General features: G+C 41.2%; 1 protein-coding gene across 2 annotated transcripts in view; it reads left to right on the top strand.

The window, feature by feature from the left end:
• igsf9b (immunoglobulin superfamily, member 9b) overlaps positions 1–22,960 on the top strand; it is a 58,865-nt gene extending 35,905 nt beyond the window's left edge. The window contains exons 17-21 of one of the 2 annotated variants that reach the window (XM_017468498.3): positions 10,512–10,682; positions 13,343–13,379; positions 14,268–17,183; positions 17,269–17,432; positions 19,142–22,960. In XM_017468498.3, coding sequence (XP_017323987.1) covers positions 10,512–10,682; positions 13,343–13,379; positions 14,268–17,183; positions 17,269–17,432; positions 19,142–19,335 — 3,482 coding nt within the window. In that variant the 3' untranslated portion in view covers positions 19,336–22,960. Of the gene's footprint in view, positions 1–10,511; positions 10,683–13,342; positions 13,380–14,267; positions 17,184–17,265; positions 17,433–19,141 lie in introns of both variants that reach the window. The other variant, XM_017468497.3, reaches the window with a different exon arrangement.
• The last annotated feature ends 1,218 nt before the right edge of the window (positions 22,961–24,178 follow it).

The raw sequence follows: 24,178 nt of genomic DNA, 5'->3' as shown, positions 1-24,178 counted from the left end.
TGGAGGCGAACACATCCACTTCCACTTGTCCGAACCTCCACCATATGGACTCCACCACTTGTGGATGGAGCCTCCAACCCCCAGGCCTCAGCCCCTGCCTCGACAGGATGTCTGCCCCTACATTCTGGCTGCCCGGAATGTACATTGCACTCACTGACAAGAACTTTCCCTCTGCCAAGAGAAGGATTAGTTGCGCCTGCCTGAACAGGGGGCGTGAATGTAACCCTCCCTGGGGGTTGATATATGAAACCACCGCTGTGTTGTCTGACACAACTAGCACATTGTGACCTCTCAACTGATGAAGAAAGAACTTCAGCGCTAGGAATACGGCCCGCATCTCTAGGCGATTTATATGCCACTCCAGATGAGGGCCACTCCAAAGACCATGAGCTGGACAGCCACTTAAGACTGCACCCCAGCCCGTGAGGGACGCGTAAGTCATTAACGTCTTGTGGTAACAAGACGCCCCTAGAGTGTGACCCGAGGCTAGGAACTGCGGGCATCTCCAAATACTCAGAGCACGTAGGCATCGCCATGTGACACTGATTACTCTCAGAGGTTTCATCCTCGGATGAAACCCCCGACTTTTCAGCCACCACTGAAACGGTCTCATGTGCACTAGGCCCAATGGTATGATGTTGGCTGCAGCTGCCATACGGTCCAACAGCCTCTTGTAAAGACTGGAGGGGATGCCCAGACCTAGCTTTACCTTGCTCAAAGTTGATAGGATCGATTGTACGCGTGTTGGGGATAAAAACGCCCTCATCGTAGTAGAATCTCTGCACTGGAGAAAGCATACTTTTCTTGAGGTTCAACCTGAGCCCCAAGCTCCTCATGTGGGCGAGAACAACATCTCAATCTGTTCCCTGGATCGTGCTAGAATTAACCAGTCATCCAGGTAGTTTAGTACACGGATGCCCTAGAGTCGTAAGGGAGCCAGAGCAGCATCCATGCACTTTGTGAAGGTGCGAGGGGATAAAGCTAGTATGAAGGGAAGAACCCGAAATTGGTATGTGTTTTCTCCAAACGCAAACCTCAGGAACTTTCTGTGACTGGGCGATATTCCTATATGGAAATATGCATCTTTCAGATCTATCGTCACAAACCAGTCCTCGGACTGAATGTGTGGCATGGTAAGTTTGAGCGTCAGCATCTTGAGCCTGTATGTTCGAGGAGTACGGTTCAGATGACGCAGATCTAAAATTGGCCGCATACGCCCATCTTTTTTGCGGATCAGGAAATAACGGCTGTAAAAACCTCCCTCCCTTAGGGAACGTGGTACATGTTCTATGGCCCCTTGGTCCAAAAGGGAACTTACTTCCTGCGCTAACATTGGGCTCTGCTCTGTGCTGACAACTGTGGTGAGCACACCTCTGAACCGGGGGGGTCGACCCGGACCCGGTAACCCTTTTCTATGATAGACAGAACCCATGGGGACACATTTGGCAGTAGTTTCCACGCTGCCAAATGGTCTTTCAGTGATGTTAGATTTTCCACATTTCATTGGAGGGAAAGCATCAGATTTCCGTCGCCCTGTGACAGATCACTGACCAGAGAAGACTGAAAACATGGGGTGGCCTTGGCCAGGGCAGGCTAACTGCCCTAGCAACCTCATGTCCCCTGATACGTCCCTCCATGGCCCATCAGGACCATTCCTTCCTTGCCTGCTTTGCTTTTATGATCATTCTTAGATCAGGCCTCTTAGCAGGCTGTGGTTGTGGCCGCCCGGTCCCCATGGCTTTCTGCAGGGGGAGGCGGGCTGCCACACTCATCTTCTGCGTCTCCCTCGCACCAGCGCTGGCCCGGGCCCCACTCATGGAGGCCCGTGTGAACTCGACACGACGGGGAAGGAACTGGCTGAACGCTGCCGTTTGCTGTTTTGCCTCGCGAAACCTGTCAGCGATGGCATTGACCGCGCCACGTTCAGCAAGGAGACCTTATCTTTGTCCCCCATCCCTGAGAGGTTGAGCCATATGTGCCTCTCCGCCACAACCAGGCTACCCATTGAATGGTCGATATGGCGGGCCGTTTGTTTGGTCGCCCGGAGAGATAAATCTGTGGCGCGGCACAGCTCTGCCACTGCCTCAGGCCCAATTCCCTCACCAGTATCGAGCTCACTCAGCAGGTCTGCTTGGTAGGCCTGCAACACTGCCATTGTATGCAGGGACCCACAAGCAAGACCCGATGCCGCATAGGCTTTGCCCACCAACACCGAAGTGGCCTTACGTGGCTTAGAAGGTAAAGTAGGCCTCCCTAAATTACCAAGCGCAAGATTAATAATCAAGCGCCTTTGGCATCGCTAAGTAGCCACGCTGCTCACTCCCCATGATGGCTGAGTAATTAGACGTTGCAGGTTTATAAAGATGGCTAGTGTATGGTGTTCTCCAGAAGCGTGATATCTCATCAGGCACTTCCGGAAAAAAGGGGAGTTTTCTGCGGTGTGAGGGAGCTTTATATTTATTTTCACTGGAGAGGAAGCGCTCATCCAGCCTATATTCAACTTTTCAACCACCCTAGTGATCACCTCAAGCAGCTCTTTATACGCTTGAGAGCTGCTGTCGGTTTTTGGTGCAATGGCACCCTCTACCGACTCCTCGGAATCAGCGAGAGTGTTTTGGCTTTCCATAGGGGAAGGAGGAGAGCCGGACCCGGAAGACAGAGCAAGACACGGAGCAGCACTCGTCTCCAGCTCCTCTTCCAAATCCATACAAGAACCCCACGACCAGATCCGTGAGGCTCTGAAACCCAGCTCCCTTCGGACAAGAAGAGAGCGAGCCGAGAGCGTAGCTGCGTAATCGTGAAATGCTCACAGTGCTGACAGTCAGACCCCTCAAGGGCTGCTGTAGCATGCTCTATGCCCAAACGCTTCACACAGAAAGCGTGTCCGTCTCCTCCCGTGATGAAACACACTTCCTGAAATCCCTCTCGCTGATTCTTTCACTCTCTTTTCTTTTCTTTTCTCTTTTTTTTCTAAAAAAGGGATAGAAAAGTTTAGAGATATTGAGAAATACAGAGTAGAAATTAAGCATTTCTTTTTTCTTTTGTCACACAAACCACAGACATGCAGTTTAGCTGAAGATAATAAGGCTGGCGGCATGGTTCACAGGTGCCATATATATCATGTGACGTGCTTAATTGCCACGTCACCTGATCATGGCAGGCCTATAAGTAGAGGCATGATTTTACACAAGCTTCAGATACCGGTCACACGCGCAAGGACGTTCCCATACTGTTATGCTAAATGCAACGTCGAAGTTCCCTTTGAAAGGGAACACCTTAATCACACTATGAACGTCATGTGAGAGTTTTCACCGCATTTTGCGACAGGACACGATCACACACTGCAGTTTTACGTTTTACGGAGAGCAGAGTTCGGCTGCGTCCCAAACCACATACTTTCCTACTATAGGCCTATAGTGGGGAAAAATACATGTATCTCGACTACTATATAGACTTTAAGTACGCGGTTTGAGATGCAGCCCACGGCTTCAAGCAGTTGTTTATTAGCACGTATAGCATGACAAATAATTAACTGCACTTAAAGCGTTCGTAAAAAAAACCCAAAACTGTGTACAGTTCCATAACAAAGACGGACTGTATGTTGATACGTGAAATTCTGGAGGGACGTCGGACGGCGTGGCGCGGTGATGTAATGATGCAGGCTGTTAATCTAATTATGTTCTAAAACATGTAAAACGGGAACATGACAGGAGTATTCTAAAAGCGACTCATGTAAACACCTTAATCACAATATTATCTTAATCAGAGTAAGGTCAATAATTAGATTACTGCTGTCTATGTAAACGTAGTCACTGTTTTTCATTTAAGTATTGGCTGATATCAATGAAGCCATTTATTTGGTAAACAATCTGCTTTTGTTTGAGAATTTTGTTGTTTTGTTATTGTCAATAATAACAAAATTAATGTAACATAAATCCAGTCCAGATTTTATCTATAATTATTGTTCACTGGCACCATTAATAACAGAAATACTAGCTAATATCTGCATACAGTGGAAAAAAGTCTACACACCATTCTTAAAATGGCAGGTTTTTGTGTCTCAAAATTAGTCAACCCCCTGAATAGAATCCCTCACAACAGCACAAATATGCAAAACAGGTGTTGTCAACCAAAGGCTTCATTAGTTGCACCAGGTGTGCTTGAGTTGGAGCACATGAAATACCTGAACTGGCTAGGGGTTTGTTTAGTGTACACTACTTGGACGGGGCAGAAAACGGAAGTTATCAACACCTGCAACCAGATTTCTGAGAAGGGAGGTTGTGAAAAAACTCTAGTGACTGCAAAAGACCTGCAGCATGACTTGGTGGCAACATGCACCGAGGTTTCAGTGAGCACAGTAAGACGCATACTAAACGCAGAAGGTTTCCATGCCAGAACTCTAACACGTACACCACTACTGACCCAAAAGCAAAAGAAAAGTTGGCTCAAAATTATATAAATAAGCCACAGAAGTTTTGGGATTCTGTTCTGTGGAGCGATTAAACAAAACTGGAACTTTTTGGCACAATGGATCAGCAGTATGTCTGGAGGAAGAAGAATGAAGAAAGAACACTCTGTCCACAGTCAAGCATGGAAAATTAGCTGTTCAGGTTAAATTGTTGTATTCTCCACTATTATATGTAACAAAGATTTGCTGTTTAAATTGAGCTACCTGTATTCTCCACCAAAAATGGGGGAAAGGCTAGCTGATCAGCTCGAAAGTAGAAATTTGGCTAATTTAGTATTTCTGATCAACTATTCATCCAGCGATAAGCTGAATTTGGCATATTCATTAATTGTGCATTAGATATTACATTCATGGCCAGCAGAAATAGTATCCTAAATACAGTTAAACATTATTTGAAGAGCATGTAGCAAGATCGACAATTCAAGGCAATGGACCTCGTTAACAATAAGACACGTATGTTTAAAATCAGACAAAACTTTATTGAATTGTTCTACAACAGAGAAACTAATCTAACACTAACACACAGACACACACAGCAAACAGGTGTTAAATGGTTTTAAGAAAGTGAATGAAGTTCCGAGTTTATAACAAAGGATGTTATTTCACACATCATGACCTGAACCAACCATCAATCTTATCAATCTATTTTCACTTCTTTAGAAGGGCTTTAAAGTTAATGTTATATGCACCAGTCTTAGCTAGATTCTCGGGTATTGCTTGCCTGCCTATCGATGGTTGTGTTGAAGGGATTTCCTCATTAAGTCATGGTCTGGTCGGCGTTGAGTGGCGTCTCAGAAGACCAGCCGGAATGATGAACAAAACAGCTGCTAGTATGGGGGAGGTTTGAGAGGTTGGGGAGCTCTAGGCTGGGTCTCTGAGCAGAGCCGATTGAAGACTCCCGCCGCCACCTCTGATGAGATGAGTTCTGAGTTGAGATGAACAAACCAAGAGGTGAAGAGAGCAAAGTAAGAGAGCAGAGAGTTGAATTTTAACTCTTTCTGGCTAGTCCCACCATCTAAGGGTTCCAACCAACCAGAGATCTTCTTAGGGCTGGGTGTAAGCCATATGCTCCACCCAGGATGGTAATCAGTCCATTGTCTCTGCAGATGGGTGGTTCCACATGTTTTCATGATGTGTGGATTAAACTTTGTCCGGAATAATAACATGTACATACAACAACGTTCAACCTAAATTTCCTTATGAGTACACACATACCACACATGACATGTATTAACCGTTGTTATGTACACTAGAAAAATAATCATAATCATACTAGTACTATTATACTAAGGCATGCTAAATAACTGATCTGTGGCAACTTAGTAGTTATAAACATGGCAGAAAATGGGTGATTGCAGTTGTTTTCAAGATGTATTAATTTTCAGTCTTTGAATCTGTGGTTCGGTTCAACAAAAGGGGCAGGGGGGTGTTGGTGTGGACTCTTTCCTGAGGGAGCCAAAGGCCACATTCCAAGTGGGGATCCCCCCTCCTTTCTTACTGAAGTTATCACATTCCTGTTGAGGATCCTTGCATATTATCTGGTGGGTAAGCCATCGGGTTTAGCCCAAAAGCCTAAGTTACTGTATTTGACAGCAGTTTCTGTGGTTGAGATGGTCCAGCCCTGAATCAGTGATGCTTCCAACACTCGTCTTATTTTGATAAGGTGGTTGAGTTAAGACAAATGCAAACAGAGAGTAATTAAGTGGCTCCTGAGTGTCTGCTGGGTTAGGGTTAATTGTTTTATGGAAGGTAGTCTGTAACATTTCCTCCAGAGCTGTCTGTTGGGTTTTCTGTCTGAGAGTGTCCATGGGTTTTGTGTGTCTAATTCTTTTGTGGGTCATATATCCTGCTTTTGGTTGAGATCCTACAATGTAGAAGGCAAGATGGATTCATTGCGGTATCAGGAAACCCTAGGAGCAAATGTCATGCCATCTGTGAGGAAGTTGAAGCTTGGGCGTCATTGGACTTTCCAACAGGACATTGATCCCAAGAATACCTCAAATTCCACCTAGGCTTGGCTGCAGAAGAAGTCCTGGAAGATTCTACAGGGCCATCACAGTAACCTGACTTGAACCCCATAAAAATTATCTGGTGGGATTTGAAGAAGGCAGTTGATTCCTCAGGGCTAAGATTCCTCAGGGACACTGCCAGAAGCTGGTGTCTTGCTATGCATCTCGTTTGCATCAGATCATAACAGCAAAAGGTCTTCTACTAAGTACTGAAGATGCTGTCCATGAAGGGCTTGCATAATTTTGAGACTGAAGAAATCATTATAAGTTGCATTTTCAGTTGAATTTGGCGAAATCACTTGAAGCATACGTTGTGTTGAACTATTTCAATTGCTTTTGTTTGATTTGTTCATTGCAAACAGCTGAAATAAACCTAATTTTCAATGGGGGTTGAAAAATTTTGATTGCAACTGTAGTACTTACAGTTTTTGATTTTATTACAAAACTAATTTTGGGTAAGAGCCTAACAGTGTGGAACATCTTGACTTGGCAATATTTTTCCACTATTTCCTGCAAAAACATTGTAGATCCATCAAATTGTGAAGGCAGCTCCTGTGCGTAGCCTGCATCAGGTCACTCTACAGATTTTTATTTGCAGATTTTCAGGTCTGGGCTCTGACTAGATCATTCAAAAACATTGATCTTCTTTTGGTTAAGTCATTCCTTTGTTGAATTGGATGTATGATTTGGATCATTGTTGTGCTGAAAGGTGAAATTCTTTTTTATCCTCAGCTTACTAGCAGACACCTGAAGGTTTTATTCTAAAATTGACTGGTATTTGTAGCTATTTATGATTCCCTCCACCTTGATAAAAGCCACACTTCTGGCTGAAGAAAAGCAGCCCTAAAGCATGATGCTTCCACCACCATGCTTCATCGTGGGTATGGTGTTCTTTTGGTGTTGCTTTTTTTGCACCAAACATACCTTTTGGAATTATGGAATTATTATAACTTTTGGAATTGGTCTCATCAGACCAAAACACATTTTGTCACATGGTTTGGGGTGATTTAATTAGGCTTGGATGTTTTTTGTGAGAAAGGGCTTCTGTCTAGCCACCCTACCCCATAGCCCAGACATGTGAAGAATATGAGAGATTTTTGTCACATGCGTAATCAATACTTGTCAGATATTCCTGCAGTTCCTTTAATGTTGCCGTAGGTCTCTTTGGCAGCCTCCCTTGTAAGTTCTTGTCTTTTTTGAAGGGACAATTTTGAAGGGAACTCCTGTTCTTGGTGATGTCACTGTGGTGCTCCATTTTTTCGAATTGTTGATGATGGCCTTCACAGTGTTCCATGTTGCATCTAATGTTTTGGAAATTCTTTTATACCCCTCTCTTTAACGGTTCCTTTCAGCAAGTGAGATACCATGCATGCTTTGGCTTCAACTGTCAGATGAAACCAAAAAGATGTGAAGAAAATCCTACAGAAACAGCAGGTCTTTATTTGGGGTTAATCAGAATAATTTAATTGATGACATCTGTATGATAATTACTTTTGAACATGAGATTGAAAGTGATTGGTTCATTCTGAACACAGCCACGTCCCCAATTATAAAAGGGTGTGCACAGTTATGCAGCAAGGTTATTGTAACTTTTTTTATTTTTCCCTAAAATGTTTCTAATTGTTTTTCATTTAATTTTTATATGTTATAATTTCACATTCAGAGTGGAAAATGTTCTGTCATGATTTATCTTAGTTTCATTTTTTTTACATCACAAAAACCTGCCATTTTAACAGGGGTATGTAGACTTTTTATATCCACTGTGTTTACTGTAAACATCCAGCTTTACCATTTAAGTAAATGCCGAAATTTTTGCATGACTGCTATGTTGGTCAGCAAATATATACACCATACATGAATCCAGTACCACGCACTCTTTTTTTAAAAAAAATTTAGGTACTATCTTTTTTTTTATTGTGAGACTAAAAAAGCTAATGAGAGCTCATGGTAGATCTAAAGTTAAGTGCACCTTTAATTTATTCAGATTATTCAGATAAGACAGCAAGTCCTGTGTTTAACAAACATGCTACTACAGAGATTAGGGATACAGTGCATCCGGAAAGTATTCACAGCGCTTCACTTTTTCCACATTTTGTTATGTTACAGCCTTATTCCAAAATGGATTAAATTCATTATTTTCCTCAAAATTCTACAAACAATACTCCATAATGACAACGTGAAAGAAGTTTGTTTGAGATCTTTGCAAATTTATTTAAAATAAAAAACAAAAAAAAGCACATGTACATAAGTATTCACAGCCTTTGCCATGACACTCAAAATTGAGCTCAGGTGCATCCTTTTTCCACTGATCATCCTTGAGATGCTTCTACAACTTGATTGGAATCCACGTATGGTAAATTCAGTTGATTGGACATGATTTGGAAAGGCACACACCTGTCTATATAAGGTCCCACAGTTAACAATACATGTCAGAGCCCAAACCAAGCCATGAAGTCCAAGGAATTGTCTGTAGACCTCCGAGATAGGATTGTATCAAGGCACAGATCTGGGGAAGGGTACAGAAACATTTCTGGAGCATTTAAGGTCCCAATGAGCACAGTGGCCTCCATCATCCGTAAATGAAAGAAGTTTGGAACCAGTAGGACTCTTCCTAGAGCTGGCCACCCGGCCAAACTGAGCAATCGGGGAGAAAGGCCTTAGTCAGGGAGGTGACCAAAAACCCAATGGCCACACTGACAGAGCTCCAGCATGTCTCTGTGGAGAGAGGAGAACCTTCCAGAAGAACAACCATCTCTGCAGCACTCCACCAATCAGGCCTGTATGGTAGAGTGGGCAGACGGAAGCCACTCCTCAGAAAAAGGCACATGACAGCCCACCTGAAGTTTGCCAAAAGGCACCTGAAGGATTCTCAGACCAAGACAAAGATTGAACTCTTTGGCCTGAATGGCAAGCGTCATGTCTGGAGGAAACCAGGCACCACTCATCACCTGGCCATTACCATCCCTACAGTGAAGCATGGTGGTGGAGGCATCATGCTGTGGGGATGTTTTTCAGCGGAGGAAAGTGGGAGACTAGTCAGGATCGAGGGAAAGATGAATGCAGCAATGTACAGAGACATCCTTGATGAAAACCTGCTCCAGAGTGCTCTGGACCTCAGACTGGGTTCATCTTCCAACAGGACAACGACCCTAAGCACACAGCCAAGATAACAAAGGAGTGGCTACAGGACAACTCTGTGAATGTCCTTGAGTGGCCCAGCCAGAGCCCAGACTTGAACCTGATTGAACATCTCTGCAGAGATCTGAAAATGGCTGTGCACTGACCTGATGGAGCTTGAGAGGTCCTGCAAAGAAGAATGGGAGAAACTGCCCAAAAATAGGTGTGCCAAACTTGTTGTAGTTCAAAAACTACTTACTCGTTGTAAGTCAAAAAGACTTGAGGCTGTAATTGGTGCCAAAGGTGCATCAACAAAGTATTGAGCAAAGGCTGTGAATACTTATGTATATGTGCTTTTTTTTTTCATTTTTAATAAATTTGCCACGATTTCAAACAAACTTCTTTCACGTTGTCATTATGGATTATTGTTTGTAGAATTTTGAGGAAAATAATGAATTTAATCCATTTTGGAATAAGGCTGTAACATAACAAAATTTGGAAAAAGTGAAGCGCTGTGAATACTTTCCGGATTCACTGTATGTGTGAATTTTATACATACAAAATTATGACAGTTGCCTTGAACATGAATTATATTTCTAGTGTTGTTTGTGTCCTTGTCCTTATGGTTTTATCGTACATCTTTTAAGTATCTTATCTTATAAGTAGAGTCAGAGCTCAACTATTCAAATTCCTTGTATGCACTAGTGTTCATGGCCAATAAAGCACAATTTTCACAAAATTCTGATTTGGCAAAAAGGATTAAATGAAAGATCGAAAGAGCTACTAGTAAGAGATTCTAGTTATAATAATAGTGACAAAGAAATCAGTTTGGTAGTCATTAACTTAGCTCAAGTAATAGTAAAAGTTTTTTTTATTTCCATTTCATTTTATCATATTTGTTACAATGTGCTCTGCAGGTATGGAGGTATACCCAGCTCCTCCCAGCTTGTTGGCTTTTGTTACTCAGCCCCTGATGGCTGGTGTGATTGCGGGTGTGTGCTTCCTGTTTTTGGCTATCATTCTTTCAGTGGTGACAGCATGTGTTATGAACCAGAGGAGGAAGCAGCGCCGCAGGAAGAGACAAGATGGTAAGGAGAATACCATCTCATCATTTTCATCATTAAGCAGTGCCAATTCATCTTTATCAGTCAATTTATTATCTTCTTCTTCAGTTCTATTTGTTTTATTTTGCAATGTAACATATTTGTTCATTAAAGTCTCATAATATATATTTCTTTGTTTATTAATTTTTTTACATTGTTGTTTAAATATTGCTTGCATTCTAGTCTTTAAAATATCCCATAATTCAATATTTGATTTTGCTAACACCTGTAGTTTGCGTGATTCTTTCTTTTTCAGTTTTTAGTTCTAAAATAACTTGTTCATTTAAGACACTGTGTGTTTAATTTCCAATATCCCCTTGTTACATTCACGTTCAGGTTTAATTTAACATTTACTCCCAAGTGGTCTGAATCTACCAGGTATTCTTGTTATATAATTCAGTTTAAAAGCCTTTAGATATGTGTATTCTATCTAGTCTGGTTTTAACTTTTTTGTCCATTCTTGTAAAATCAATTTTGTTAGGGTATACCTCTCTAAAGGTATCCTTAAGTTCACTTTTGAAAATCCCAGCACATTATTATGTTGTACCCGACATTCAAAAGTTCTTCTAATTTATAAAATATCCTAATTTTCCCCGCTCTCTCTGGAGGTGTATAAACATTAATGATGAGTATTTTATGCTTTCTGAAAAATAAATTGACCGTCAGTATTCTTCCTAGTATGATATCTCTCTCTAATTATTTCAACCTCTTCTTTAAAAAATATTCCCACTCCATCTGCTCTGTTTTCACCTATAGATATTATTGCTGTTCCCTCTGTCCATAGTTTTTTTTATGTGTTCTATATCATTTGTGTTTGTTCATCGTAGCTCTTGTGCACATATTATATGACATCTCTTTGATTATATTATATAGCTTATATATATATAGCTTTATTTCATTGAATAAGTCACTGGGGGTTATGTCCTCTCTGTCTCAACATTGTGTTGTCGTTTCCACGTTAGTGTCCTTGGGTGTTTGTACAGTTCTCATGGTTTTGTTTACGTTTGAATGTCCGGGAAGTGGTATAAATTCGTCCACAAAACTGCTTGATGATGAGGTAGGGTCACTGCTGTTAGTGCTGTCGTTTGTGTCGCTGCTATGTGTATTGTCCTCTCCTCTCCATTGTTCTTCCTGGTCCGGTTTCACATCATCCTGTGCCTTTGCCTGTTTCTGTGCGTGTCTCCTCGTGTCATCTCTGTGTTGCTCCCAATGCTCATCCTTGTTGTCGTGATTGTTGTCTTGGATGTCTTGTTCATTGTGTATTCCTTTTGGCTTGTTGCTGAACAATCTGGGACATCTGAAGTAAAGGTATCCCATCTCGCCACAGAGGTTGCAGACTTCTATGTTGTTACATTCTTTGCCCTTATGTCCATGTTTACCGCATTTCCAGCATTTCAGGTTGTCGCAGTCTTTGTTCTGGTGTTCCGTTGAGTTACATATGTAGCATCTTTGGATCTGTCCAGGGAAAGTGATTTTGTTGTTATATGGTCCCATGGATATTGAATTGGAAATTTGCATTAGAGTACCGTCTGTTTGTTTTTTTATTTTGACTTTGTAACATCTCATGCTATACCATATTCCAAACTGGTCTAGTGGTTTTTGTTTTTTGCTTGTAAGTGCTCACAGAATCGTCTGTGGTAGGTCTCCACGTCCTTGTCAGCCACTCTTCCAGTCCAGAATTTGACTATCAGAAATTTTATGTCATATTGTGAAGAAGATTCAAGCTGCCATTTTTCCAGAATTCACTACCTGCTCCAGAGCTGAATATTTGTGTAAAACCCTGAAGTGACTGATGGTGGAAGAAACACAGTTCATAATCACGCTTGTTTGGTAAAGCAATGAAAGAGTGTATGTCTGATGCTTGGATCCATTCACTTTGGAGTAAATGTGCTCAAACTTCTGTTCTACTCGGGGCTTCCCTTCCCCTATATAGCACTGCAACGCCCAGTAGCTCCCCATCCGTGGCAGGGGGGCCACCCCCAGAGGCATTAAAGAGTCTTTGCACTTATAGTGATTCTCCTCAGCTGCGTTTGCTGACTGGAGATAAAACAGCGCGGGAAGGAATTAACATAAAAATGGATGAGGTACCACTTCAGGCACATATGGAATCCTAGTAATTTCTTACTAGTCCGTACCACCAGCGCCACCAGTAATTACATCGCAATTAAAGTAATTCTCCTCAGCTGTGTTTTTTTGGGAGAGAAAGAAAACTGCGCAGGAAGGAATGATGAGAAATGGGGGGACCCCGCTTAAGGCATGTGCGGAAAACCAGTGAAAGCTTCACTAATCCGCGCTGCCCAAGATTATATACTGTAGTTGATTGGATGACAAAAACCATATATAGAGTGTTCTAGGTAGTTAATTGCTTTTTATTTTTTTTATTCCGAATGCATACCTGTATTTGAATTTTGTTAGACAGCCACAGAGAAAGAAAGACCAACATTGAAATGATCATTGATTGAACACTATCATATTTCACATCACATCCTACACAATTACAATGAGGCTTTATATAATTTGTCAAGAATTAAAGTATAAACATTAATGTATTTTTGTTGTTTTTTTAAATTGCATTGTTTGATCATTTGTTTTGTTCTCTGTGACTTTATATAAATTGCTATTTCCCACCTCCTTACTGTTTTCAGTTATCTCTACTGCCTTCCAGAAGACTCGATCTGCACAGTAAGTCTCCATCAGTACTCTGCATGTCAACATCATTCCAAAACACTCTCACAAACTTTCAGGGAGTTTTCGAACAGTAGAATATAATATTACAATATTACTTCCCTTTAGTCAGAGCTGCAGCCTGCGGTGCGCTTGGAGTGCCGGAGGGCGCACGCTCTTCGAAGGTTGATAACTGTGACATTGTTTACTATGGACACATGCGTTTGTTTTGTTTCTGTTCTGTCTCCTCCCTGTTTTGTCATTGGTTGTTGTTCAAAGGTGTGTCTGCATTGTTTTCAGCTGTCAGCACTTAACGCTGATTATGTTTGGGATATATACCCCTCGCTTCACAGTACAGTTTGCAGAGTATTAGGTTAGATACGAAGTAGATAGTTAAAGTTACGTACCTCGATAGATTTATTTAGTTTAACGTTAGATTAGTTCACTTAGACCACGCTGGTTTTTTCCGCTCCCAGTTCCTAGTCTTAGTTTCATGTTTCTTGTTTTGTCCCCATTTATAGTGACCGCGACTTCGATTCCTGCCTAGCCCTGTTTATGCGTGTTTGCCGATCGCCCGACCCATTGCCTGTTTCTGACTACGTCTCTGTTTCCCGATTTGGATTTCTCTGCCATTCTCTCTTTAATAAAACGTCTTTACTTGCACTGCTTCCACCTCAGTTACCGTCTCGTGACAAATATTTGTTACTTATTTCCTAGGTCATGTAATATGACCCTTCCTGCGCTCTAAACATACCACAGTAATATACTATAACAATACATTTTAATTAGTGTGAATATGAATAATATGATGAGTTTGACCAAATGCTTTTTGACTAAACAATATATTTTTGCATATCTTGTTGGTAAAACTCTTTTATTTGTTGTCTTGCTTTTTTCTCCACTCAGAGCTAGCTTGCCTGATGACAGTCCCAAGAGCATACTGAAGATGAAGTTATGCCCTCCACTTAACATTTTTCCCAATTCCTCTTCTTCCGACCGTTCAGATCGCTCATCCTTTGATAAGGGCAGCCACAGCGAGTATCAGGATCAGAAGAAGCAACTTCTCCCCTCATCATCTCCACCACCATGCTACACTCTGTTTGAGAGCCACCTAGGCGGTTCCCCGTCCACATTGTCTGCCATTGAGTCTATATCCAGAGGTCCCGATGGCCGTTTCATTGCCCAACCATGTTTAGAGGATTCTAAGGCAATGCAAATTAAAACAAAAAAAGAATTCCCTCAGTCCCCTGTACAGGACAATGCTGAAAGGAGCAAGAGTAGCTCTTTCCGAGACTCTCCCAAATCCTGTTCAGTTAGGTCAGAGAAGAGACTGATACAAGATCCACCATCAGCAGGGCAGGGCAGCCACAGCAAATGTCTAACACTGATGAAAGAGCAAGAGGTGGTGAGAAGCTTCACGACCAGCCTCAGAGCACAAAAGCGTGAGAAGGAGCAGAAACAGTCTAAGTCAGCAAGTCCTATTAGAAGATGGGCTGGGGTTGAGTTGGATGAACCCATCTCGAAACCTCAGGATATTCCTCTCCGGCAAAAAGCCCAGAGACCTAGCAGCCTGGCCCAACGAGTTTCAGAATATCGGAGGGGTTGTTATTTTGGCAACACCAGTAGTCCCATGGAGAGTCCACTCTCCTCCACCTCCCCATACATTCAATGGGACATCAGCCCTGTGACTTCTCCTACCAGCCAGGTCCCTGCTCTGAGCCCCCCAGAGGGGAACACACTTCAATGCATGTTCCCAAACACATCACACAGAGGTTTGGAGGGTGTAGAAGACTCAGCAGCAGGAGATTTTTCACAATCATCAGTTACACAGTACACCTCTCTTTCAATCCTTTCCCACCAAAGGGACAGTCCTTCTTGCTGTGAGTCAGACATAAGTAAGGCACAGGCCAAATGCCCAGAGAGACCAATAGACACGGAGCTTTCCAGTACAAGAATTATAACCGAGGATCATTGGATGAGAACACAGCACTCTGCTGCTGAAAGGGGAAAAGAAGCCAGCCCTGAAGGACACTTCCCAAAATTCAGGACTAACTTGAGCCAGAATTTTATTGGTTGTTTCACCATTACCCATGATAATCAGAAGAGCGATAGTGAGATCAAAACTGAAGATAAACCCAGCTCCTCATCTTTGCAACCTGAAGAAGAGAAAGAGGGTGTCAGAGCACGCTCTCGCAAGAGTGACAAGTGTGTGTTCAGTGTTAGCCCCAATCACATTTCTCCTCTGCCCCTTCTTGAAAATGAAGTTGAAAGTGATCAGTCTAATTTCTCCATTAGATTATCTGAATCACTGAAAGGCAAGATAGTGCCACAGCCTGACAGGATGCCTGCTCTGCAACCAAGCACTATTCTGGAGTATTTAAGCCTGCCAGGCTTTGTTGAGATGAGTGTAGATGAACCTATTGAGGAGTGTCAACTCGCAGAATCTACTTGGCTCAGCACCAAACAAGCAGATGGGACTCTGTTAAGAGGTGAACCTGATGTGGTTCCTAAGAACTGGGAGAATCAAGGTCATTACCACTTAGAGGAGAATGACGATCACCGAAGCAGATTTTTGGTGGATCATAAAATACCCATTCCTGTAGAATGTTCTATTCCTGAAAATGTAACTAGTTCTAAACCCTGTCTACAGCTGGCACAAGGACATACAAGTATAAACCCAAGGTCCTCAGACACAAAATTTATTTCGACACAGTATTTAGCTTATAAAGGAAATAGTCCCTATCCATTGATCTCTGACAAAAGCCTTGGTTCTGATAAACCCAGACACTTGAGCCCAGCACAGCCTCTAGAGAGTACTAAAGTAGTCTATAATATCCCTTATCAAGGTGAGAGTATGGAAGAATCTTTATCAGAGCACACTCAGTGGTGTCAATCTCAGAATAAGAGGACTAACCAAGTAAGTACACGGATCTCTCAGGCTCCTGTGCCTTTAATGAAGAAATCAATAAGCACTGGTCAATACAGGACACTCTCAGGTATGGGGCAGCCCCGTCCATTCCTAAGGAAATCTCTTAGTTTAGGGTCTCAGAAGTGGGATCATCATCAAAGCTCCAGGACATATGTCTCTAATAAATCTTACAAAGATGAGCTACCCCATCTTAGTGTAAAAGACAAGTCCTACAATTTGGGTTGCACACCTGCAAATTCTTACTTGAGGTCTGGTCCCTCATGGCAAGGGACAAGGCATGCCAAATCATACAGCAGCTATGGCCCAGAGAGACCTTGTAATAGTGAAAGACCACACATGACTCCATCATCTCTCATCAATGCGCATGGCCCATCAGTCCTAGATCCACCAAAACCTGTAGAACCTTACAGACGAGAGTCAGATCAACATCAACAAGCTACAGTCTTTCAAGAGTGGCCACTGTCATATCAAGAGACCCTAAGGTTAGTCCAGCACAGGTATGTCCCCCATGGTCCCCCTCGACCCCTTAGTGCACCCAGACTAGTTGCAAGGTGGGGCCATCCTCACCCTATGGTCTCCAGAAAGAGTTTTCAGAGGCCATTCTTGCCTAGGGGTTACAGCTGGCCTTCACCCCACCATGCAGTTTTTCCCTCAAGGGAGATTCAGAGAGAACTACATGGAGTGGTGGGCGAGGGTGAGGGCAGGGACAGTACAGGAGAGTGTGGTCGAGCCAGTTATGCCAGCCAGAGCAGTGGTAGGGGGAGCGTGGGGCCATTTGGGCACCTCCGCCAGTCCCTTTCCATCACTCCTACATTATTGAGCTCTCCTGAGATTACAGAGGAGAGTGAGAGGCACAAGAGAGAATCACACCTGCAAGAGCGAAGGTCAAAAAGGTGAATTACCTCTGTAACAACTTTTTCATTGGCCCCACATACTGTTTGGAAGTCTTATTGTATGTTTTGTATCTGTCTAAAGTAGGAATACATCAGTAGATGAGTGTTATGAGTTTGATGCTACTGAATACCAGATAGGCCTTGACCTCCTGGAGGCCATAAAGATGGAGCACGCAGGCATGAGGCAAGGGAGGGAACTGAGGCATGATAGGGTTACCAGCACTGGCCTCCAGGACCTTCAGGAGGAAGGTAAGCGTCCCATAAGCTATTTACCCATATAAAGTCATGTGAAAATATAAGTATACCCCATGGAACTTGTTGACTTTTTTTTTTTTTACTTTTTTGGACAAGCAAACGTTTGATCATCTTTGAAATTTTCAAATTTCACAAAGAAAAATTAGATTTTTCAATCATTATTCAACAGAAATATTAATAAATGCGATATTATTCTCTGGGAAAAAGTAAGTACACCCTTGGCCTCAGAAGCTAGTATTGCCCCCTTTAGCGGAAATAATTTCTTGTAGCTGTTTGCATAATTGTCCACCAGTCTCTGACATCAGCTTGCTGGAATTTTCAACCACTCTTCCATGCAATATTCTTTCAGTTGCAAGATGTTTGAGGGTTTTCTTGCATGTACTGCCCATTTCAAATCCCTCACAACATTTCAATGGGATTCAACTCTGGGCTTTGACTAGGCCATTCCATAAACCTCCAATTTCTTATTTTTGAGCCATTCCCTGGTGGATTTGCTAGTGTGCTTAGGATCATTATCCTGTTGAACAGTCCACTTTCGGTTCAGCTTCAATTTTTGGACAGCTGGCCTCACTTTATCTTCAAGCACTCTTTGATATGATGTAGAATTCATAGTTGAATCAATGAATGCAAGCAATCCAGCCCTGAGGCAGCGAAGCAACCCCAAACCATAACATTTCCTCCACCATGCTTCATAGTTTCTCCTCCTGAAAGGCTGTCTTTGGTCTGCACCAAACATGTCTGCTGTTACTGTGGCCAAACAACTCTATCTTTGATTCGTCTGTCCAGAGCAAATTCTAAAAGGCCTGGTCTTTGCCTGTATGATCATTAGCAAACTGCAGTCTTGCTCTTATGTTCTTTTTAGACAGCGAAGGCTTTTTCCTGGCACGCCTCCCATGCAGGTCAAATTTGTGCACTCTCTTTCTGATTGTAGAAGCATGCACTTTGACACCAACAGTTGCAAGACTTATTAGCAGATCTTATAATGAAAGTTTGTGGTTCTTGGAGACTTATTTTTGCATCAGACAGTCTGCTCTTGGGCTGAATATGCTGGGATGGAGAGGCCTGTACAAAATGTCATTTGAAATCTGCACCACTTGTAGATGATTTTCCTTACAGTGGAATGATGGAGATCTTAATTTAGAGATCTTGTTAAATCTCTTACTAGACTCATGAGCATCCACAATCTTTTTTTATGAAAGCTTTACAGAGCTCTTTAGATCTTGGCATGATGACACCACACACATCAACATCAAAGGGAACACCAGACACTAGATGTGAGAGTTTTAAATAAGACAGGTTCCACCTACACTCCCTAAGTGCGTTCTAATCACTTCCACACAATCTTGAACACCTGATTCTAATTTTATGGACTTGAAGGTGTGATAAACGTTGGGTGTACTAACTTTTTCTGTGTGACTGATCTGTTTGTTTTTTGTTCATTTAAATCGTGAAAATTACTATAAAATGTCAATTGTATGTGTCATTTGATAGTGTATCACCTTTATTAAAAGGATCAAATGTTTGCTTGTCCAAAAATGTAAAAATAAATAAATAAATAAATAAAAACAACAGTTTACATGGGGTGTATTTATTTTTTCACATGAGTGTATAAATACACTGCAAGTATTGGGACAAATGTGACTTCCACTGTTCTTCCCGCCTGCTCACTCCTTTCTTCCCTTTACCTGTTTTCTCAACTATAGGCCCAAACTCCTTCCTTAGTTTTCCCTCAGCCTCCCAGCCTCCTCAACAACAATACAATCATTCTCTTAGTGAGGCACGTTTCAGTGCCCTGATGCAAGAGTTCCAGGAGTACCGCAGAGCACAGGGATCCTTCTCCCAAGACCCCTGCCCCCTCCCTGACCTCAACTTTGATTCAGAGTCTGCCCTGCTTTGAGAGCCCTAACTTGCTGTTAGCTTTGAACACCACTCTGTGACTAGAGACATGGCCATTATGAAGCTAATATTTGGTCAGTATTCATGTTTCAAATGTGATGCAGTTTGGCTTATCTGTGAATGTTGGAATGTTTCTGCTGATCATGCCAGGGTTCTACTGCTAACAACCATGATATCGACAGTGTTTTTGTAATAGTGAATCTTCTTCCTTTCTGTTTCAGGAGATAGATTTGGGTTTTAGGATAAATTGTATCCTGAAATTTTTGATACTCATAATCATGATGTATATTTATCCTATACTTGGACTTTAAAGGGGATATTTTTTTAAATAAGAGACACCATATATGCATCAGTGTTTTCGAAAATAACATTCTAATAAGATTTATTAAGAAATTAGAAAAGTTGTAAAATGTGCTCAGGTGTTTTATTCTTTTTGTGATATCAGGTGCTGGATATACAGAAGCTTATTTTGCAATGACTTTGTTGGTTTTTGGAAATACACCAAGTCACAAGAATGCATAGTGACTGTAAACAGATTAAAATGCTGATGTGTGAGGTGCTGTTTAGCAAAACCGCTCAAATAATTTTCAAATGCATTTCTCACTGTGACTATCATTACAGTGTCTTGACAACCCTTGTTTGTGAGTAGGTACTTGATAATATTTTGGCTACATCACAAAATTATCAAAACAATAAAGACTGTATACAGGTATTTGGACAATCTGTTTTTGCTGCCTTAAAATGTAACTGCTTCCACGCCTCTAAATTGCATGTTCTATGACTCTCATTTTCACTATTTTGGGTCTCCAATGATGTTTAATTCACTTTAATGTGTACAAAGCTAGATTTGAATTTGCTTGATATTAATACATGCAACTTTAGGGTACATTGTTACGTCAGCATATGTGTTATATGTTTTACCTAATAAGAGTGAGTCCCCACTGACCATATGACTTTACAACTGAAACTGATGAAAGGCTGTTTATGAGTACTATTCATGAGTACAAATATATATATATATATATATATATATATATATATATATATATATATATATATATATATATATACATACATACACATATACATATGTAAAAATGTCCAAATTTGGCCCTAAGTGTCAATATTTAGTGTGGCCACCATTATTTTCCAGCACTACCTTAACCATCTTGGGCATGGAGTTCACCAGAGCTTCACAGGTTGCCACTGGAGTCCTCTTCCACTCCGCCATGACGACATCATGGAGCTGGTGGATGTTAGAGTCCTTGTGCTCCTCCACCTTCCATTTGAGGATGCCCCACAGATGCTCAATAGGGTTTAGATGGGTTTAGACATGCTTAGCCATTCCATCACCTTCACCCTCAGCTTCTTTAGCAAGGCAGTGGTCGTCTTGGAGGTGTATTTGTGGTCGTTATCATGCTGGAATACTGCCCAGTGGCCCAGTCTCCGAAGGGAGGGGATCATGCTCTGCTTCAGTATGTCACAGTACATGTTGGCATTCATGGTTCCCTCAATGAACTGTAGCTCCCCAGTGCCGGCAGCAGTCATGCAGCCCCAGATCATGACACTGCCACCACCATGCTTCACTGTAGGCAAGACACACTTGTCTTTGTACTCCTCACCTGGTTGCCGCCACACTCGCTTGACACCATCTGAACCAAATAAGTTTATCTGGGTCTCATCAGACCACAGGACCTGGATCCAGTAATCCATGTCCTTAGTCTGCTTGCCTTCAGAAAACTGTTTGCGGACTTTCTTGTGCATCATCTTTAGAAGAGGCTTCCTTCTCGGACGACAGCCATGCAGACCAATTTGATGCAGTGTGTGGCGTATGCTCTGAGCACTGACAGGCTGACCCCCCAACCCTACAACCTCTGCAGCAATGCTGGCAGCGCTCATATGTCTATTTCCCAAAGACAACCTCTGGATATGACGCAGAGCACGTGCAATCAACTTCTTTGGTCAACCATGGCGAGGCCTGTTCTGAGTGGAACATGTCCTGTTAAACCACTGTATGGTCTTGGCCACAGTGCTGCAGCTCAGTGTCAGGGTCTTGACAATCTTATAGCCTAGGCCATCTTTATGTAGAGCAACAATTCTTTTTTTCAGATCCTCAGAGAGTTCTTTGCCATGAGGTGCCCTGTTGAACTTCCACTGACCAGTATGAGGGAGTGTGAGAGCGATGACACCAAATTTAACACACCTGCTCCCCATTCACACCTGAGACCTTGTAACACTAACAAGTCACATGACACCGGGGAGGGAAAATGGTTAATTGGGCCCAATTTGGACATTTTCACTTAGGGGTGTACTCACTTTTGTTTCCAGCGGTTTAGACATTAATGGCTGTGTGTTGAGTTATTTTGAGGGGACAGCAAATTTACGCTGTACACAAGCTGTACACTCACTACTTTACATTGTAGCAAAGTGTCATTTCTTCAGTGTTGTCATATGAAAAGTTATAATCAAATATTTACAAAAATGTGAGGGGTGTACTCACTTTTTTGAGATACTGTATATTGCTTGAATATTTATATTTAATATTTATTGAATCTTATTAGCAAAAGTAATATTTTGAAATCACTTTTATGAAAACTTGCATAATGCTAAATGTACATTTATATTAATAATGTTATCATTTATTTAGCACTGTCTGTTTCTTGGTGTTTCAGGCAAGTGATATTTCTTTACCTGTTTGCTAAAAGCACAAAGGCTTCTGTTAAAATGTTGGAATTAAAGCCCCAATTATCAGTTACTAGCTTGTGCTATAGAATGATAGCATACATATAGCTAACGTACTGTATATATTGTACTTGTTGTTGTCTTCTAATATTGCTTATATTTCCTTGTTTTGCTCATAGCATGGCCATTCAAAAGGCATCCATGCTGAAATTCCCAAACTCAGCTCTACAAATTTTTTACAAATGATTCCTATCTGGGGCTTTCAGTATGTTTCTTCATACTTCATTCATGTTATTTTACATTTGTGTACTAGATGTATATAATTGATCAAGTGGAGCATCAGTTATCAAAATGTTAATTAATGGTTGCTTTGTTCCATCCAACTTATTTCCCACTGCTATTTTAATAATGTATTTATTTTATACCTATTATTGAGAACAGACAACTGTCATTATTTTATGACTCACTCAGTGCCTTATGTGTTTGTACAAGTCTTGTCATCTTTGTCTAACTGAGGTCTGTTGTATAACGTCACCCTGCTCAATAAGCCACGTTTTATTTGTTCAGTTTTCAACTACTGTAACGAAGCATGTTTGAGAGAATTTTTATATATAAATATTTTTGCTTTCACACTAAGACTTTAATTTACAGTTTTGTATATATGTGACTGAAGATGATACCATGCAGCTGTGTTTACGTTCATGCCTTCATTTCAGTGTGAACTAGCTGTTGTAAATGTTTTGTATATATCATATTTTGCGAAAACATTGTTTTTGAGTAGTAGTTTTTTAAAGAAATCTATTTTATATTTAAAATACTTTATGTAAATTTTGTTCAACAATTATCAGCATTTTGAAAAGGATTTTCAAGTTTTGTATAATTTATGAGTTTTATATTTTGTTTTTCATGAAATTTTATTAAATAAATTGTCTTTATTTACTAAATGTTTATTATGTAATTCATCATAGTATTACTTATCACATGACATAAGTCATGTACTGTATTGTATTCTTATTTATTTACTAGTTCTATTCCAACTTTACAGCAGATACAGATCAACCTCACGTTTAAGCATTTTTTTAGCCTTCATATTGCTCAAAGGACTTGATGTTCTTAACCATATTTCCAACACCATAAAAAATGCTGTGGACATGGTAGTCTGTCTCCCACATGAAGGTTGTTCTTAAGGAAGACCAAAGATTCATGACTAAGAAAAAAAATATGAAGTGAACCAGTCAAGCTTTGGATTGTAATTGTACACCTCCTCTAATATCGTACCATCCATTTAATCTTATGTTTTTTTCTTCTGGGTATGATGTAGACATGCCAGAATACCAAACTGCCAAAAGTTCTGCTTTTATAGAGGTAGACACACTTCTTGACGATTAAATAATCTTGTGAATTTCATTAGTAACACCTGGTTGCTAATTACTCTTTTAATGATTGTGAAAGTAGGAAGGGTGTACTTATTTTTCCCCACCTAGTTGGGGAAATATTTTTCCCCACCTAGTAGGGCATGGTGATGAGACCTATGCTTTTGATTGTTGGTTTCAGGCTATAAACAGTCAGCAAGCGTTTGCATCCCACTCAAAAATCGTGGTGACCTCCAGACAGCAGCACCCTACAAGCCAGTAGAGGAGATATTTGCTTACTGAGTCATTTTAAGACATTTTTTATAGCGTAAGTATAAAAGTGGCACGTTCATGTTCACTTGTTCTGGGTTACAGCTGGTTAATAACCCAGTGTGCTTGTGATTACCATGGAATTCCTTCAGAACGCTCGCCACATCACTGTGATTTTTGCAATTTTTTTCATTCTCATTAAAGCTGGACCTACTCAAGCAGATAAAATGAAAAGCCAAGTAATAAATTCCATCCAGAGCTGACACCACGTAATTAATCACAAGACTTTATATGTCAAATACCACAGAAGTGTTAAATTGATAGAAGTACTGCATTGATTACCACCATTTTTACACTAAACTACAAAGAACTTTGACCTGTTGAGTTATTTAGTAGTTGGGTATTGTAGACATGGTAGTTAGTGCTGCAATATTGTTCAGACAACATAAAAACCTATCTAAGTGAGTCTTGAAGTAAGCCAATTAGGTGTCTGAGCTATTAGGGATTTTCCTTATTCATTTAACAAAATATATACGAAGC

Source organism: Ictalurus punctatus, chromosome 5, assembly GCF_001660625.3.
Source record: "Ictalurus punctatus breed USDA103 chromosome 5, Coco_2.0, whole genome shotgun sequence".
NCBI lineage: Eukaryota > Metazoa > Chordata > Actinopteri > Siluriformes > Ictaluridae > Ictalurus > Ictalurus punctatus.
The sequence above is the reverse complement of the archived record's forward strand: the minus strand, read 5'-3'. Positions and strand labels throughout refer to the sequence as shown.